This window comes from Chrysoperla carnea, chromosome 1 (genome assembly GCF_905475395.1).
Source record: "Chrysoperla carnea chromosome 1, inChrCarn1.1, whole genome shotgun sequence".
NCBI classification, from domain to species: domain Eukaryota; kingdom Metazoa; phylum Arthropoda; class Insecta; order Neuroptera; family Chrysopidae; genus Chrysoperla; species Chrysoperla carnea.
The window spans coordinates 25494341-25515373 of record NC_058337.1 but is presented as its reverse complement, the minus strand read 5'-3'; the positions used below and the strand labels follow the sequence as shown (position 1 = coordinate 25515373).

Here is a 21033-nt window from a genome sequence, read left to right as displayed (position 1 = left end):
ACTTAGTGGCGTTATGAAATCCTATTTCATTTTTAAGTCCTAATTTAATGACCCCAATTTTTTTGTTTAATGCACGCGGTTTTAGAATAATTACAAACTTTTTAAAGATTATACAAGTTTTTTTCGTTTAACTTGAAATATGCTCGAAATTCAAAAAATTACTTTTATCGAGAAAAAATGCTTCAAATACAAAATTTTGAGTTAAAAGATGCATTATCTTGCGCAACCATTAAAAATAAACAAGTCTAATTTGAAATATTTTTTCGTAAATAAAATTGAAATAAATTTTCGTTTTTTCCGTGAGAGTACAAATTAGATCATAACTTTAGCACAACTTAAGAAAAAACTTTGGTGTTCATTTTCTCCAAAACTATAAAAGCAGACAGGTAAATTTTCAGGTAACTTCAAGTAGTGGTCTTGTGAAAAATTTATTCGTGACGGCGCAAATTGTATAGTATGTATTATATGGGGATATCAGTTATATATGTATGTGACAGTGTAATCAACAGTCTATACATGGTATTGCAACAATTAACTCAGTAAACTGTTTTTACTTCTTTGCTTCCATACTTACACAAATTAATTCTATGTCTGTTTAAAAACTTCCACGCGCGTGTCTTTGTAAACTCGCACCTGTACGCAGGAACCTACTTTGCCTTATGAAAAATCTGTCTTTGAATATATTTCTTGTACAGATAGATTCAATATTTTTGATCAATTGTATACATATTCAAAGTTCTTATTGAAATTTTGTTGAATGAAGATAATTATCTGAAACTCGAGGGATGTTTGGATATAATATGTATTACAAACTAAAGCATAAGCAAGCGACATCCACACACATTACATTCATTATTGTATGATATATTTAACTTAGGCTTTTGTTGTAGTATTTCTTAGAAATTGGGTGTACAATAGAATAAAATATTTGTATTATGATGATACGTCATCTCTCTTAGTTGGAGTTCGTAGTATTCTCTGTATTCATCATAATAGCAAAACATGAATGCAGAACAATGTTCTGTTCTGTATGCTTTATCTTACCAAATTTTCAAGTAAAAAGAGAAGTAAAATGGTGGTTGAGTGAATAATTGATTTAAAGAAACAAAATTTTCTTTTATTTTTGTGTGTTTTGAAATTTTGTCAAAAAATTACAACATCTGTGATTCATATTTTGATTTACATACCTAGTTGAATTTAAACCTGTTCTCTTCAGACGTTTTTTAAAAGTTCACAGTAAATAAATAATTAATGGTTCTGTTCAGAGAAAATCGCGGGTGCTCACCATTAATTAAGAAACTTGAGTAAGACATAGTCATGTCGAATTACAGAAATAGCGACTACGGTCATACAAAAACAACTTTTTCAGCCACTGCGATTTCTTCTGGACAAATCCAATGTATCATTAATATCTGAGGTCATAATTATCAGTCTTATTTAAATGATATACTATTTTGACATTCTCATTTTTGGGAAAAATAATGTATCTTGTGGTCATTGAAATTGCAATACAATCAAATAATGTATTTTGTGGTCAATGAAATTTCAACACAATCGATTTGGTGATTGAAAAATACACATTATTTAATATTTAATGCCACCAAATATATCTGATATACAATTTTGTTGCAATTTCATTAACCGCAAGTATATACCTATGGTAATCAAATTCTAACCTACCCTCTTTTCCTATCAAAATGCAATAATTTTTTTTTTAAATTTATATAGTTAACATACAGGTATTCCCCAAAAGTTCTTTACAACGCTCTACCAGATACAGGATGATCATTTTAAGTAATTATGGCTAATAGCTCGTTTTATAGTAAGGAAAACTATTTATTATGTTAAGATACAAACATAATTTACTAAAAGAAATCAAATACTAGAGCTTAATTTACTCCTTCCCACTTTTCATCCTAAATATTTTAACCCATTCAGTCCAAGTATTTAAACCTTCACGAGCGCCAATAGATAATAATAATCCGATTAACTATTTTTATTAAGTGGCAATATTCATTTTAGTTCAATTCATTCAGTAATTATTTTGTAAAAACCCTGTGGTACAAAATAAGTCGCTTTATAATGCTTTAGTACAAAGCTGATTTGTTATGGAGCTAAGTGGTCCAATAGTTGAAATTAAAAGGCAAAACCCATTTGCTAAAATTGAGTTGACATTGTCTTATAGGACAAAAGAAGCCCACATAAATATTAAGTTTATCATCATGTGTTTCTACGTTATGGAGGTAAAGGATTGAATTTATATTGGCCGGGTGCATAGGAGATGAAGGGGGCAGCTAAATCAATCGCTGCGCTGTTATCTTAAATTTACAATAAATCATGCGTTTGTTTTAAAATATGACTAATCTTCAATTGTTTACTTGTAAATGGTAAGTATAGTAAATGTCAAATTAAAATTATTGGAAAATAACAATTAAACTTGTTGCATTAGAAATCGTGAAAATATGAGATAAAAATGCATAAATAATATTTTTTAAATGTATATTAACATAATTATTTAATATAAATTGTTAGAAAATAGTATTAAATTTTCAATGTAAAAAATATATGCAATCCATAGACTTATATATTCATCGATGCAATTATATTAATAATGTAGTGTATCGTTACTATGGTAACTCCTTGAAATGAAACTCATGCACGGAACGAATACATATTGCCTAAATTGTGTACTACCAAAAGATTGTTGATAAAAATCATGTATCTTCCAGTTTCAACAAAAAGTTTTACAGAGGTTTTATTATACTTAACAGGCGATTAAACTACCACCTTCATAGTATGGTGATAAAACCTTCATACATTTTATTTGCACCTGTAAAAATCTGAAGGATGTCTGGTATAGAAGTTTTGGGTCCGAAACCCTGGATTCCGGCGGAGAAGCTGTGGGCTTGTAGCGTCTAAACTTGACAGAATTGTATGGCTTCATCTGCTTAAAAGAGCACTTCTTATTCGAAAACGTCCCGCTTTCGGGTGAAAGCTGATTCTCAACAAGGAGTCCACAGGACCTCTTAGCCTAGGTGCAAAACGTCTTCAAAAGCCAGCACCTAGCCTTGTAATATTCGTACAAGGAAAAAATCACCAGAATTAACTTTTATTCCTATTTCCTTCTCGTTTTAAGTTGTCTCGGATAAATATAAGCTAGCGAAGTTGAAATCGACTTTAATATAAAAATATTTTTCTGCTTTGAAAGTTATTGAATGTATTTATAATAAAATATTTTGAAAATTAGATGCTTGTGGATTTCGTATAGGCTGCACAATTTCCTGCACAAAATAAGGACTGTGTATGGGCACCTAGCAGTGCAATATTTTATCAATTGTAATCAATCAGGGTTTTATTTTTGAAATAAATAGCTTGTGCACTTGGTCATTGTAATCATAAATTTATTGCACTCACTATTTGATCAATTTGATATATAAAATTTATGTATTACATAACATTATTTATTATAAGCACAATGTGTACCAATCGATATAAATTAAAAAATATTTATAGTTTGTACGATTATAAATTAAAATTTATTTATGATATTTTATTTTTATATACATATATCAAGTAATACATTACACTGATATAGTAATTATTCTATTTTTATTTACAAATTATTTTAGGATTCAACAAATAAAAAACAATCACCATTTTATTTATTTTAAAAAAATCATGTAAATGATTCCATAACATAATTCTGCATGTTTTGAAAAAATTTCTGGTTCCAAACTTAGTACTTTCTTTCGTATAAATTAGGATATTTAGTAGTTAGTAGTTTTTTTTGTATAAACTTTCATAACCATAATAGGCTTTTGTCCTAAATTTGAAAAATTGGTATATACGTTACATTAGTATCTGATTTACACCACGAAAGTATTATTTAAAAAAAAAAAAAAAAAACTATTTACCTTATGTAGTTTGCATTTTAAAAAACCAATTCAAATTAAGTACTAAAACGGTGTAAAGTTTAATGGCGTCCTGTATGATGTCACTTCATGACATACAATCATTTATGTATATGAATTTTTAGAAATGTTTGCAAGTTATATGTGTTTGTATTTGTAAGCTTACATGGTCTTTCATATGATGTGACGTAATACCATGAAAGTACATCTGATATGTGTTTGCTGTCACGTGACTGCATGTATAGTTTTATGAAAATTATTATCTAAAAATATTAATGATCTTTAAATTTTATTAAAATTAATTTTGTGTTTTGTTGTCTACATATTATGATTAATCATTAGAAACTATTATTCAACCGATTTATTCCTAGTGAACAAAAGCCTATTATGGCGAAACATTACATCTGTATAACATTCTGTATCTATAAAGTGACTTGCAAAAGAGTTGCAATTAAAATAGGTATATAGAGTCTTCCTTAGTAAAATTGTCGAATAATCTTGCGCTCGTATTTTTGAAACAGTACTAATACAATTTTAAACCTGCATATTTGAAAAATAAATAAATGATCAAAAATATAGCAAAATTTTATTAAAATAGGAAATTGAGCCCAATTTTTCTCGTCCGATTTTTAGATTTTTATTGAAGTAAAATTTTCTCCTTGACTTATTCTATTATATAATTAAAATTGAAAAAACACTGGATATGAAAATATAATACGCTACCTGTGTAGTCTAGCTTGTATCGGAGAAGCAATGCCGATTTGATGCCACAATTTTTCTTTTAAATTCTTTTAAGTATAAAAATATGATTTCGTATATTACCTTAGCAGATATTGACATTCGATTTATGCCAAATCCGTTGAGTATTGGAACAAATTCGATTTATCTGTAACTGTTTGTCAATATAAGACTGACTAATAAAATTTGGGGAGTGGATGAAACCTAATTATAGTTTTCGAGATTTTTGAAAAACACAGTTTTCGAAATTTTTGAAATTCACATATCTATTTATCATCATGACATCAGATTTCTTATTGTTAGCCTTACACGATCAATAATATTGATTCAATGTATGCTAAAATTCGAGACATACAATATTTTGATTAAATTTTGATACTGACAGAATTAACGAGTATTATGCGATTTTGAACAAATATTTGATTTAAAAACAATTGGATCTTATCTTTTGGACATTTCTAAATAATTTTTGTTATATGACTTTTTTCGCCTAACCTTGCCGTTTTCGAGATTACGATGATTTACACTTTTTTAGTCTAAAATTTTGTTACCAACAAGTTTGACTGTTGTGACATTTCAGTAGCGAATTATGATGGAGGTAAATTAACTACATTCAATCGGAGACGACATGTATTCGTGTATTTCTATATCCCATGTAGAAGAATTATTTTTACCCAATAGTTTTTGTCATCCATACGCCGATATACGCTCGAATACTAATACTTAAATATGTTTTTTTTTATAAATATGTTCCGTTGTTGTTTTAATATGTTTTTTCGGTGTATTTTTCTGTTAAAGACAAGAAAAAGCAATTTTCTTTCTCTGATAGATGATGTATTTTTCACAATTTCACTTTTAACAAAAGATGAATTTAAAGAATAGATTTAAAAAGAAGCACAAAAATGTAGTATACCGAGATAGATATATCTTTTGTGATTGTAATTCTATTGTTTGAGCCCAGATAATGAATTTTGATAAAAATTCAAATGTACCTGAAATGAAATTTGATCGATATTTAAATTGTGAATATTTTTTTTATTTTACAATGTAAGAACCTAAATGTAATTTTATCTTTAATAGTTGGTTTTTTTTTTGGTCAAATATCTTCATTGTTCCTCTTTTGAATTTTTTAACTTCCTGTAGGAAAGTTTTTGAAATGGGTACAAAAATTCTAATCGAAATTTTCAAGATATCCTTACGTTTCAAAGTCAGGGCAATGTATAAATAACACTTTTAAATTGTTGTCTGTGTATACGCATGAGTGTGTATGTGTGTGGGGAGACATTTTTTCGTTTACGATTTCTCGTGAATGAAATCTGATAACGATCTCATATTTACAGCAATCTTTAATAATTAATAACATCAAAATGTGTTGAAAAGATTGATTGATGATATTAATTAAGGTGTTTCGATACCAAAAGGAAAGTGTTATCAAAAAACTGAAATTTTGTGTGTGAATTAATGAGTATTTAATATGTATGTCTTCTGTATAAATTTCAAGTCGATTCTCTTTACGAAATTAATTATTAAAAACAGCCCTTTTCACATGGTGGTATATGAAGAAGACGTAATTAATGTTGGTTTTTTAACTGACTTCAAACAAAGAAGGAGGAGGTTATCAATTCGACTGTATTTTTTTTTATGTTTGTTATCTCAGAACTTTCGACTGGGTAACCCGATTTTGATAATTAATAATATCAAAAGATAATTCTTTATCTTTTTGAAAACTGGTGGTTTCCGTGTGGTCATATTTCATTTTGGTCGAGTTCTGACATCGACATCCATGAGAAATCCACAAAAGTCTTAAATTTGCATTAAGTATGCACGACAAGAGGACGAATTAGTGTACTTCAGATTCATTAAAAATCACAAAATAAAAAAAAACTTAGAAAATCGACTTCAAGACAAAAGAAACTCGACAATAGACAGAGAAAGCGGACATGGTATTTGACGTAAGAATGTTTACCATAAGAATTCCATGCTAAATTCTATTTGCTAGAAAAAGATATAAACAAATCTTTACTGACTTTTATCTTATTTGTTTTTATAGTTATTACCATATAAACTTTTCACTGCTGTTTGTTACATGAATCATTATTTAAGGAAAAAAAATAAATCGGTATTCTCTATTATTTTTTAACCACAAGGATAGTTTTTAAATTTCGCACAACTTAGCGATAGTTTTTTGCCTAATAACGAAAACATTGTATCCAAAGAAAGTCTTACTGCCCCTCTTATGACATTGTCAATTAAATTTAACACTATTGAATGATTTTTCAAGTAATTGAACTCGTACTTTATTATTTCACATCTCTTCTTACACAAATACAATATATTTATAATACAAAATTAAGGCTTTCATTTAAGTTTTTAATGTATCCTCTTCCTCAGCCCAAGCTGTTGGGCTAGGGGAACGACTGTGATATTATTTATATAGCATTTTTTTAAATATTCAATACGTTTTATTTCGTTTTTCATTCAAAATAATATGTTTTTCTTGTCTTAGTCAATCCTTTTCCTGGTTTCGTGGTGTAGGCTCTTCAGTTTTATTTCTTTAAATTTCTTTTTTAATCCAAATATATTTCGTGCGAGCGTATAAGATCTGCGCAAACAAGATATCCTTAACTGCATTCAATGATGCAGAGGATAAAATTCTAAGAAAAAAGTTCCTTGGCAGTTTTTGATCCAAAGTACCATCCATCAATGAGATAGGGACACTTTATTAATTATTATACTTAATTAACCCTATTATTTTTTTTACAATCAGCGTTACTGGATCCGTATTTTTTAATCTGTCGTCTCTTTATTAGTTTTTTGTTAAAATAGCAATTTTCATTTAACATAAGGTCTTATTGGACCCGTAATATTCAATTTTGAAAATTACATTTTCTAAGGATATAGTTTCTGAACTCGGTTATTCAAGAGTATTTTAAAATCGGTAAAATTAATTTTTTTTCATATAAATTACTCACTCCTATCAATAAAATTGAATTTTTTTTAACATAAAAGTTCTAACAAGTCAAATTTACAAAATTTAAAAAACCCCTGCCATATTTTTCGGACACAGAACCCTAAACTCGCACTTGAACGATGCCACAGACAGGCAGACACACCCACACATAGCGGTCAAACTTATAACATCTCTTTTTTTAGTTCGGGGGTTAAAAAAATTTACTACAATTTATTCTCTGAATATTTTTCAAAGTATTATATTTATGTTTTAAGTTTTATATTTTTCAAAGTTTTATATTTAAAAGATCCTAAATTTTTCGATTAAATACAAATTTTATATTTTAGAATATAAATAATATATCCGTAAATATTAAATATTAAAACTCACAAACCTCAAAAAAAAAAATTAACGAAACCCTAACTTCCTAACTTATTAATTTATTATAAGTTATTTATAAGTTATAAAATTTATTTAATATAATAATAAATTAATTAATCGTTAATAAATTCCTAAGTTGTTTATAATGTGCCAGTTTTAGTCAAATGGTAAATTTAACCCATGCGAAAAGTTCCAACTCATGCAAATATCTTTTTTATTTGACAGACAAAAAATTTCAAAGTTAACAATCCTCAAGAGGCTGAATTCTTAACGGCTATTCAAAATTTTATTTTATTCTGTGGATTTACGGATATACCTTCCTATACCTACCTTAAGGACGTTCCCATAAATCACGTTTTCTTATAATCATCTTTAAATCATGTATATATGCATTATCATTAATGCTCTTTATAAACAAGTAAATTTTTTTATAACCCTTACGATGTTAAATTTATAGATTTGAGCTTAAAGTTTTCGTTTATAACACGTAAATCTTACAAAAAAGTGTTTTTAAAGGTATGGTTTATTGTGCGACAAGGCTAATTTTCTTAAGATTAATTTGGAAATCTTAAAATCATGACAAATAATTTCCGGTAAAAAAAATTATTACAAGCGGCACTCGTTTTTCCATAAAATACATTTAAAGTGATGAAATGAATGGAATTTGTATGTTATTTCTTCTATAAGTGTTTTTCTCTAAAACTTTGGGCATGAATGTTTCAAAAACTATGGTATATATCGAAAAATTTTACTCTTAATTTTCGTCTTATTTTCCCAAGTTCTAACAGAATCCACCCCCAAAATTAAATATTTTCATACACTCATTTTTTTTTTTTTGGGAACGTCCTTAATGGTACATCGTACTAAGAAACAGCAAAAAAATGTCTTTTTAGAATTATATTGCTTACATTACTGTGCTCTCCGAATTCGATAGTGACGTGAATTAATGTATAGAGGTTGTGTGGCGTTACACTAAACTTTTTTTTTATATTTTGGTAATTTTTATAAATACAAAAACTTTTTTTCATATTTCCTGGAGCTGTATTTCAAAAGTCAGTACCAATAAATCGGAATATACATAATAAAAAAAAAAACTTTTAATAATGAATTCTATAACCTGAAGTAATGAAAAACAGTTTTACAATAAAATAACTAGAATCAAAGGACAATATTTTTGTTTTTTAGGCTTACAATTAGATTTATTTTGAAAACATACCTATGTATCTCACTCTACATAACAAGTGCGGATACAGAAATTTTTTCGTAAAGGCCATATCAACTTGTAGTAAACATTATACTTTTTAATTTTTTCGTTTACTAAGTTTGTTCCATTGATTTACTTGAAAAATAAATACAAAATAAAATTTTGGTTCATTTTGAAATTGAAAAACAAGTTTTTAAAATATCAGCTGAAATTCCGAGATATTGCTTTGCATACATTGGACGAAGAGATAGAGCCTAGAAGTCTTTCCAATGTAGTTATCATTACGTAAAAGGGTCGTGGGAGGAACCTTTTTCGGTAATAGAGAATAAAAGGTGGAAGTGAAAATTTGCCCGTGATATGCAATATGTCCGCCCATTTTCCAATATAATTTACGCCACTTAACCTCTTCACTACTGGTGTACAATATATTGTACATAAAAATTTAGCATACGTAATTAATATTCAAAAATAATTATATTAACTGGAAAATTTATTTCATAAAAGTTTTGAAGTGAAGTTAGTTATTTTTCCTCATAGAGCAATGTACAATATATTGTACAAAATGCATCAATGAGTGTCACATTTTTAAATTGATTAAGTACTGAAGAGGCTAAGAAGTGAAAATTGAAGTGAGCGAAAAACTAGGTCTTGCCTAAGGAGTTAAAAAATAAAATTTAAAAAAAGTATATTTATTGTTTTGACATTTCATAAAACAGGGTGATGGAGATACAATTTATGGACATCTATTAATAATAATGTAAATAATATTCTTTTATATTGGAAAAAGGACAGGCATATTACATATCACGAGCAGATTTTCACTTTAACTCTCGCATCGCCCCACATCCGCATCAGGGGTGTCATCCGAAATTACAAAAAACGGTTCCCTCTACACCCCCTTTACAATATGACAAGTATATTGGAAGGACTACAGATCACAAACAAAACTCGACTCTATTTCTTAGACCACAATAGGCAATAAAAAGTATACACCCAATCGTCAAATTCATAAGATTTTGGCTGTTTAAGGTAAAAATTCAATTCAATTATTTTTTTAAGGCTTTTTAAACCACGGTTACTTGATTTTGCACTTACTTAACATATGTAATAAATCGATATATAAATTATTTTTAGACATAATTTTATATGAATATTTCTATTTATTTTGAACTAGAGAATACGCTCCTAAAATAGTTATGTGCAATTTTTACTTGTATAATTTACCAATACTCTGTATATAAGATAACTTAACACCTTGTATAAGGTAATTTTAATCCAAAAAAATACAAAAATTGGATATATTTAACGATTGAGTTAATAGTTTTTAAGATATCGCTTAAAATCATGTGCGGATAGTTTTTATTAGCGATACTGAAAATATCTCGGAAACATCTGAGATATCGAAACAAGAAATTGATTCAGAATATCCTCGTATACGAATTTTGTATTTTTTGGAATTACTCTATAAAATGCTTTTTATCCATTTACAATTTTCTTAAAGGACTTGACAAAATTCTTATGTAAAAAAAATTCAGATATTTAAATCTAGTTACGAGCTATAAAAAGTGTAAGTTATTCGCTTTTTAGATAAAATAGTGTATTTCCTTTTTTCTGGAGTGGGTAGGTGCCTCTTTCTGAATCCGCGCTTGAATTGAATACAAGACTAAATAATTGATATCATTAAAAAAATCCTTTTTATTTATTCATAATAATTTTCTATTTTTCCAGAATACAACTTCAAAACAACATAGAAACAGCAACAGACGACACCACCATGGGTCATACTAATCACCACCACCATGGCATTGGCATCATCGTCTATTCACAAAGAATAACAAAAAACAATTATTACCTCCCACAATGCTACTAAATAAAATAATAGTGAACAAAATAATATTTTAATATCAAAAAAATATCAACAAACAACCAAAAAAAAAATTCAACAAGAACTATAGCAAAATATAATATTTATATTATTTTATTTTGTAACATCATATTAAAAATATTGTGTGTCGTATCGTTTCGTTCGTTGCTGTGCTTCGAGAGTCGACCATCATCATCCAAACATACATATGAAGCGAATTATAGTAGTAGTTCAGTTCACACAAGCGCAGCCAATGCTATTCAGTTGACGCACCATAAGCTGCTACACAAAGCATGCGATCGACACGCCCCTGCTTCAAACCGGCTTTTAACTCATACAGCTGACAAGAACGTCTATTTTATATTTACAGTGCTTATGTATTCGTTATTTAGAGAATTTCTGGTCTGGACTTTATTATTATCAAACAAAAAAGAGTTTTAAGGGAACTTTGAAATTTCGAAACGTGAGTTAGAAAAAAAATAACATTAGTTACCGACCCCGTGTCTGTGTGTATAAATGTGTTTGGTATCGTCGCCAGTGAGTGTATATTATCTATCTATACGTCCTTCGTTGCTTTGCTACGAACATCAATACCGTAAGGAAACTCCTCTGCTAACGGTACACAGTACACAAACACATAAAAAAAATTGTTTATACATATTGTTTACTGTGCATTAAGCAATGAAAGTGATTGAAAAAAATGATACAGAAAAATTAAGCAGTGAATCAACAGCGATACTTATTGTAAATGATTTAATCGAACGTGTTTTTAATAAAATAATGACACAAGATTCGAAAATTAATTTAGAGCCTAAATCAGATATACCATCTTCTAGTGATGATGTTACGGAGAGAGATGTTCGACTGAAATCTTCAACACTTAAATCTGACGATGCTGCTGTGTTAGATACATCTGATACAGACAGTTTACGATGTAGTTTACCACTCGAAAAAATCGATGATCATATTTTACAAGAGTTATCTTCATCAGGATCTAGTTCTGATGAAGTACAAAGTGTTGAAAATTCTTCGACAACCACAACACCGCTTAAATCATCAACCTCATCAGCGATAACAACTCCATCACCTACGACCTCTTCAACGCCGACTTCTACGTGTAAAAAACGTTTATTTTGTTTATACTGTGATCGGATTTTTGTGAGTTCAAATTTACGGCAAAAACATGTGGAACGTTGTCATTCCGCGAATCAATTACGACGTTCTAGTTCGCGAACACCGGGGCATAGTAAACTATCCCCATCGTGTATGTTTTGTGGTCAAGTGGATAATGTTGGGAACGATTTAAAGAAGTTATTAGAACATTTAATAGTCGAACATTCTATGAAGTATCATGGATGCTTGGATTGTGAGGAACGTTTCGGTAGCAAAGAAAGCTTAAAAATCCATAATTCAAGTGTGCACGGTATTGAGAATGAAACGATCACTATTGAAGATGATGAAAAAGAGTTACCACAAGTTTCGATTACGAATAATACCTCAACGGAAGTACTTCCATTAATTACAAACACTATTTCCATGGATACCGAAAAGAAAAAGAAACGTATTAGAAAATCGGATATTGATAATTCTGTCATTGAAACATTACCGCCCCCGCCACAAAATCCAATGATAGAAGATTTTGAAGAGACAATTGTTGCAAATGTCATATCAGCTGCGGAAATATTAAAACAAAAGGAATTAATGGAAAAAGAAAATGCGTTAAAATTAGCTGAATTAGAAAAACAAAAAACAAGTAATCGTAATACGAAAAAAGGTTCTCGAACAAATTCAGGTGCACGGAATAATAATAATAACAGCGAGACAGCAACATCTTCGCCACGAACTACACGTCGATCGACAAAATCATCCGCATCATCCACACCAGTTAAAACAAAATCAAAAACGAATAAAGTTACTGCGGTATCGAATCCCGATGAAGGTAATCTGGATCAAATAAAATCAGAGAATTCTCTATCGAAAACCGAAACGATCTCAATAAAGGTTACATCGACCTCATGTGAAACATCATCCCCGCCTAATTACGAATTCGACGAGAACTTCTTCACATGTGTTTCATTTAACATCCAAGAAAATTTATTAAATCATCTCGACGGGAAATTACATACGAATAATGAATTATCCCCGATGTCTTCGCTACATGCTTATCACCAGACAAAAGGTTCGAAAACCTCTGAAACGAATTCGGCGTATACGAATGCAAATGGTGAGGATGACGATGACGTCAATAACTTAGCATTAACAGCGTTAACACCGGTCACAACGCTTTTAACATCACAAATCGGTATTGATGCATATCGACAAATTGAATACGGATCCAAAGCTCCAAAACATCACGTAACACGTAAACATTACGTGAAATATAACTTCCGTAGTCGTAAACAAAAACCAAGTGATATGGATATCTCGAAAGATATCTCAAAACTAGATATGTGGACACAAGTTGCAATGAAAATGCGCCAACAAAAAATTAAAACGAATTTATTAGACGATGAAATTAATCGACGAACCGAACAACAAGTGGAAGAATTAAATCGTATTCTTGATACTCGAGGTCCTTTTCAAGATTTACACGAGGAAGCGTTAAATTCGCAACAGAATGATGAAGAAAATAATTCATCCACAGATGAAGTTAAAACAGTTTTAGAGGATATTTTAATCAACGTTTTTGATAAAGTACCTTCTTCGTCAGAAGGGACATCTTCGGCGTACGAGAATAACCCCGTTGTGAATTTAGATAAATTTATTAGTGATCGATTAAAAAATGTATCAAATCAAAAAGTTTTAAAAATCGAAGATACAAAATTTGATGAATCATGTAATCGAATAACGACACGATCAAGATTACGTAATGAATCAACAAATGAAAGATTAATTGAGAATGAAACATTAAGTTATTTTAATTTAACTCGAACACCTGCAGCATCAACTTCAGGAACGACATCTATGTCGATAACACGACGTACATCGATTGATATGAAAACCACAACCGAATCACTTTATAAACTTGGTCTGGATGTTAAACAAATGAATAAATTTTTATCGGAAAACGATCATGAAATAATTGTATCCTCATCGGTGGAACTAAGTGGGGAATGGGCTCGACCACGTATTTATATATGTGGCGCGTGTGGTGTAAAAATTACAAATTTAAAACTATTAGAAGATCATAAACAATTTATTCATCCACATGTTTGGTGCGCTCATTATGAGTTTGTGGGTAATCAATCGGAATTTTATCCACATTTAAATATACCGGGCTTAGGACGAATTTTAGAGAATGAAAAGAAAGAGATCATACGTAATTGGGAGAAAAGTAGTGCACGACAATGTAGTAAATGTCAAAAAGAGTGTAATACGTTAGGTGATTTACATCGACATATGTTAGAATGTGGTGGTGATTGGTCGTGGATGTTAGCGAAAAAGAAATGTAAATATCGTCCATTTGGTGCACGATCTAGACGTCGACGAGTTATGGGTAAGTTTACTCTATGGGTTTTTTTTTTTAAATACGTAATTGTTGTAAAAAATGACATACTCTTTATTTTTATATACTAACTGGATTGATACCCGCCCGCTTCGCTAGGCTTAAAAGTAAAGACCCTCGCGTCATAGCCTCCACCTCTCTTGCTATCGCTTATCCCTCTACTATAACACTCAAAGTAGGAGAAGAAATTATTCATCCACATTGTTTTACATTAGCAAAATATATGTAAAGTGTTATACAGTCTTGATTCATTGAATGTATCAAAACAGGTGGCCATGAATTGTATCTCGTTCAAAATTTTATTGATAACGGACCACTTTGGTCACTACATCTGGTGGCTTAATATCAAACTAGTTTTAATGTGCAGGAATAAATAGAATAATTGCCTTTCTTGTATTATTTTTTCCAAATACATTATCAAATCAACAAAAATACATTATCAAATCAACATATAATACAACTTGCTTTTTAAAGGACGAATATATCATAAATGTTGTTCTTTTTATTGTTATCACAGCCATTCCTAATTGCACTTGTTCATAGTATTAATTTTTTTTTTTTTTAATATTTTCACCATCTTGGAACTTTTCAAGGCAGTACAAGAAAAAAACGTGGCTATTCTAAAAAAAAATCATTTTTTAATATATTATGACAAAAAAAAGGTAATAAGATTCGGTAAAGTAATAAGCTTCGAAAAAATAGCTCAAAAACGCGACATGCTTGCATTTTTCACCTAAACCCGCTTTTCATGAACATAACTGGTAAGTTATTCCATTTTTTGTCACTGATCCATTTATTCCATGTGGTCGATCTTCTAAATTAACACTTTGCAAATACAGTGCTGAGAAACTCCCAACATCACTATTTTCATTATTTTTACCACATTATATAAATAAAAACTAGCTGCAATAATTTTCTCAGCTTTTCTAAAATTTTTCTGACCTGAATTTGATCGGAATTAATTCAAAATTTCATTTAGATTAATTAAAAAATAAATGTAAACAAACTGTCAAATGCTTGCTTGCACATAATACGTAGCCATTTTTTTAAGCCACGCCTTCAGGTCAGTTATCAATAGAAATATTTAATTAATGGTTCAAAATGATGCTTATAGATGGCGTAGTGAAATGTCACCGGAATTCAAATTTTTAAATTTATCTTTATAAATTATAGCCTATGTATTATTCTGATGTTTGAGCTATATTGTACAGTGCTATTCAGATCCACTAGCTAGTTTTTGAGTGAAAGCGTAACAAACAAACAAACAAACAAACACCCTTACTTTCACATTTATAATATATAGAGATACAGACTATAGAGAATTTTTTTTTTTTGCATTAAATTACAGGAGAAGCTATATTTAATTAAAATAAGTTCAGTATCACGTACTGAATGTAAATGCATAAAATCCTTACAAATTTGGAAAGTGGAAGTGCCATCATATTGAGAAAAACCTTTTCACCAATATCTCCGTAATCGTGCACTTTAGGCCAAAAATGTTAATATACCTTATTGTTGATTTTTAAATTTTCTATTAGCACAACAAAATTAAATCATGGTAATAAAGAAAAAATTCATGTATCTTTGAAATTTTCCACCAAGTTGTTTACTTTATCAGCTTTTTACAAATTACAAAAAGCTATGCCTCAAATAAAAAGAAAAGTTCAAATGATTTAATTGTGCACATTTTTGTTTTTTTTTTCGAGTTTCTAGCTTCAAAATTGATTGAGATATGCCAATTTTAAAATGAAATTTTTTTGCTAATTCAATCAAATGAAAAATTGTTTCTCTTAAAATATTAACTTCTACGAACTAAGCATTTTTCTTGCTTTAAAGCTGTGATCGTAAATTACGAAAACTACCCGTAAGGATATGGGTGTTTCATAACACATTTATGAATAAATCTCTTACGATACTGACTTCACTGCAAATACAATACTGTTATTATTTCATTTTCAATAAAGTCGAAGGCGTAAGAGATTTGTACGCTTCGCTGTTGTACGTAGTTAATCACAGTTAGCTTTTAATCATGAATCAGCTCATATTGTTTGCCAAAATTTCAATTTTTCTAAGCATCCATTTGGTAATACTCCCTAAAATGTATTTTTTTTCCAATATTTCAAAATCTTGTCTGTATCGAGTAAAGAAGACTTTCACGGCTTTAAGTGTGTTGAGAAATTATCATTATTTGAACGTTATCTACCATTTGCTGAAGTCCTACTGTTACAACTTGGACCATCCTGTATATTAAAACTATCTTAATTTTAACAATTTTTTACGCTTGAAAATTTTATTAAACTAGAAAATTTACACTAAATTTTCCATTCTTGGCTAATGAGTGTTCATCAACCACCAGAATCACCAGATGGATTGATAAATTAAATATACTTATTTTTATGCTCCTTTGCTTTGCTTAACCTCTACGATAATTTGCTTTAGTGAGCTTAAAATTAATGAATATCCGTTTTTTTTTTTTTTTTTGTTAATCAAATAAGAAAAAAATCTGAATAACAAATACAAATATCATTTTGTCCACACTCGAGCGTTCTCAATTTCCAGACTGTCAAATTACAAAATCTTTTTTTGTTCACTTCCGGAAATATTATCCATACTAATATTATAAATGCGAAAGTAACTCTGTCTGTCTGTCTGTCTGTTACTCTTTCACGCCTAAACGGCTGAACGGATTTTTGGTATGGTGATAGATGATAACCTAGAAATGGTCATAGGCTATAAATAATCACGCCATCGTTCTTAGGGGGTGGGCAGTAGGCAGATAACTAAATTGAGTTAGTGATTTTTAGTCGTTTTTGTTGGGACTTTTGCTCTTTCACGTCTAAACGGCTGAACAGATTTTGATGAAATTTAGTAAGGTAATAGATGGTTACCTAAAAACGGATATAAGATCAAAATGATCACGTCATCGTACTTAGGGGGTAGGAAGTAGGCAGAAAACTGAATTGAGTTAGTGATTTTTTTTATGGCTTTTGCTGGGAGTTTTGCTCTATCATGCCTAAACGGCTGAACGGATTTTGATGAAATTTAGTTAGGTGATAGATAGTAACCTAGAAAAGGATATGGAATATGGGGGGAGGGGTGAAAGTGGGAATGTTGCCCAGCAAAGCGGGTAGTTCACAGCTAGTCTTATATATTATTTCGCTAGCCTGTTTTTCCTACCCATACGATATATCTTCCTTAATCCTTTATCCATTCCATGATTTACTTCTTATTTAAAACCTATCATGTTGGTTAATCACGAAAAATAGACTCGGGATTTTAAAATGTTCCATTATTAGTCCACACCTATCAAATATTTTACTAATGCCGAAAGAATTATACCTGATTTAATTGGCAACAAAAATTTTTCACTTGGCTGCTCGTCTATTTAAAATATAATATCATCACATTTTTATAATTTGAGAAAGTAGGTACTTACTCATTGAAATAAAAATAAATTGAATACCTATTATTATTTTTTATGAATAATTAATTTGTGGTATTAATTGAGTGTAAAAAAATAAATAAAAACCGGTATAATTATTTAATCAAATTATTTTATTAATATTATATTTAAATTTAAAATATGTATGTCTACTGTATTATTATTATCTGTTTATTTAAATCACATTATTATTAATTAAAAAACCAATAGTTGATAATAAAAATTAAATATTATTGATATTTGATAGTTTAGAAAAATATTTTTTTTATCAATTAAAAAAATATATATATAACAATAGAAAACTATTAAACACATTATTTTGTTGATCGGTATTATTTATTTATCTATCATTACTCATCTTTATTTCCTATAGTAAAATTATATGTAATATTTGCACATTTAGGCTGGTCACACGGGCATCGATTTTAACGTTCGTTCATATAAACGCACGTTTGTTAGAATTAAATAGTGATGTTTACATCTCTTACGTGCGTTGATAATAACGTCTGTAAGGAGAGCTCTGATTAACATATTGTATTGCTAAAACATACGTAAAAAACTTGCTATGATAAAAAATAATTTAATTTGTTTAAGGAGGATCCTTCACCAGTAACAGAAAAAAATAAATTAGTAGAAAATGATCCAAATTTTTAGTATGTTGTAGTTAACGATACATATTATTTAAAAAAAAAATTTGGGTATCTTATCGATCAATTAAGAGAGTAATTAATTAATTAAAAATACACTAAATAACAATCATCCTCATATCATGCTATGTTATTTAGTGTACATATTTTTAATTAATTAATTACTCTCTTAATTGATCGATAAGGTACCCAAATTTTTTTTTAATTTAATAATATGTATCGTTAACTACAACATACTAAAAATTTGGATCATTTTCTACTAATTTATTTTTTTCTATTACTGGTGAGGGATCCTCCTTAAATTTTTCTAATTATGTTTTTTTCAAAACTTTACGTATTATCTTTGTGTATTTTAGATAAATGTAAAAGAAACAAGTGAAAACAAACGCTCGACTGAGTTAATTGTTGAATACCATGTATAAACAGTGTTGATTACTCTGTCACATTACACATACATACATGTCACACATATAGAACTGATATTTCCATATAATACGTACTATACATTTTGCGCATAATTTGCGCTCTCACGGATAAACAGTGATGTTAACGAAAAAATGTTTCAAACAAAAATTGTTTATTTTTTTATAAGGAACATTTTTTATATTTATACTTTTGTTCTATCTCTAACGGTTTCCAAGATGGGTGCTACGAATCCAAGACCTAATTGACCAATGTTGCTCATTTACGAACTTAACCTCACTTTTTACGTCCTAAGCAAGCTATAAAATTTCAGCTTGATATCTCTTTTCGTTTTTGAGTAATCGTGATGACAGACGAACAGACAGACTAATAAAATGAAACTAATTAGGTGGTTTTATGAACACCTATACCAAAATTTTGTTCATAGTATCAATATTTTTAATCGTTACAAACTTGGGGCTAAACTTAGTATACCTTGGTATATTTCATATACATGGTATAAAAAACGAAAAAAAAGTTTAAATTTTTTACCAAAGAACATGAATCTGCTATAAAATTTCAGTCAGTAGCCATAGCAAAAAAAAAATAGGTTCATTATAAAATTTTCTATAGAGAATTTCTTGTTGGAATATGTTCAAAGGAATCCCCCGAATGTAAATCCAAGTAGTTGATACGGAGGAGGGGAGCTTCATGCTACATCTTGGAAAACGGTTTTATCTACGAAAATGATGCCTACTTTTTTTTTCATCCAATGCGTTCACGAGAAATTTTATAAAACGTGTTTTCCAAGTTAACGGCTAAAGTTCACGAACCCCCTCCTGTTACGCAAAAAAAATACACGGTTAAGTTGGCATATACCTACTCGAAACTCGAAAAATGCTCAAATAACAAAATTTTGGTTCATCGAAGAACATTTTACACAGACGTTAGATTTGACCCAAGCTTAAAGATTCAATGAAAACCTATGTTCTCTGGGTCATTACTGGTAGGAGATACAAAACTATCTGCATAGTTTTACCCAAAAATCATGTTTTCTCCGAAATCTAGGCGATTTTCGAAAAAAATTTCAAATAAAAGTTATTTGGTTTTTTTAAGAACATTTTTGTGTTAGTAATAGTTTTTTAATTTTTTTAAAAATTAATTGAAAAACACACAAAAAGTCGATTTTTGCATTAAATTTCTGCCCAAACTATTCGGTTTCCAAAAAAATTTTCACACAAAAAAAAACTAGCCATTTTATAAAGTGTAGGTACTTATTTTTAATTTAATGTCTTAAATTATGCATCGGAGTGCATTTTTAATTAAACCTTAAATCTTATATCAAATTAGAATTTTAAACGTAACATGTTTCGTTTCATGCATTTTCTCGATTAAATTTATTTTTCGATTTCCACATATTTGTCAAGTTAAAAAAGTACCTTGAACATGAATTATGTTGCGTTCATACCATATTTTTTAATCTATGGTGGTCCATTAATGACACGAAAAATTACAAAAAATTGTCGATTTCGTTCAGGTTTCACAGGTTTAATTTTTTTATAGTATTTATTATCCAGGAACAAAGACCTTAAAACTATTTTAAACATGTATAAGAAGAGTACCTTGCTTTTATAATATTTTTTATGTTTGCTTGTCAGACTACATAGATTAATTAAAAAAAAAAAGCAGATACCTTCATTTCATAAAAAAAAAATTTCTTTTGTAATTTTACGGAACCCTAAAAGTTATTTAATATTTAATAGATATTACGTAACAGGTGTATAGTTTTTATATCAGGACAAAATGATCTTTTATTTAAGAAATAATGATATTCTTTAAGGGTGAATTTTATTTTTGTTTAATGATTCAACTTTATAAATTTTACACTTGACCCATACATTTCTTTATATCTTACATTATTTTCTTATCATTGTGATGTTTTTTTTTTTTACATTTTAGACTGATTAAATTAGTTTTATAAATTAATTT

At 29.0% G+C, this 21033-nt stretch overlaps 1 protein-coding gene across 1 annotated transcript in view; it reads left to right on the top strand.

Annotated features, from left to right (window-relative positions):
• The window catches only part of LOC123296183, a 111478-nt gene that overhangs the window by 59423 nt on the left and 31022 nt on the right, over nt 1-21033 (top strand). The window contains exon 3 of the mRNA XM_044877679.1: nt 10913-14544. Coding sequence (XP_044733614.1) covers nt 11730-14544 — 2815 coding nt within the window. The 5' untranslated portion in view covers nt 10913-11729. The remainder of the gene's footprint in view (nt 1-10912; nt 14545-21033) is intronic.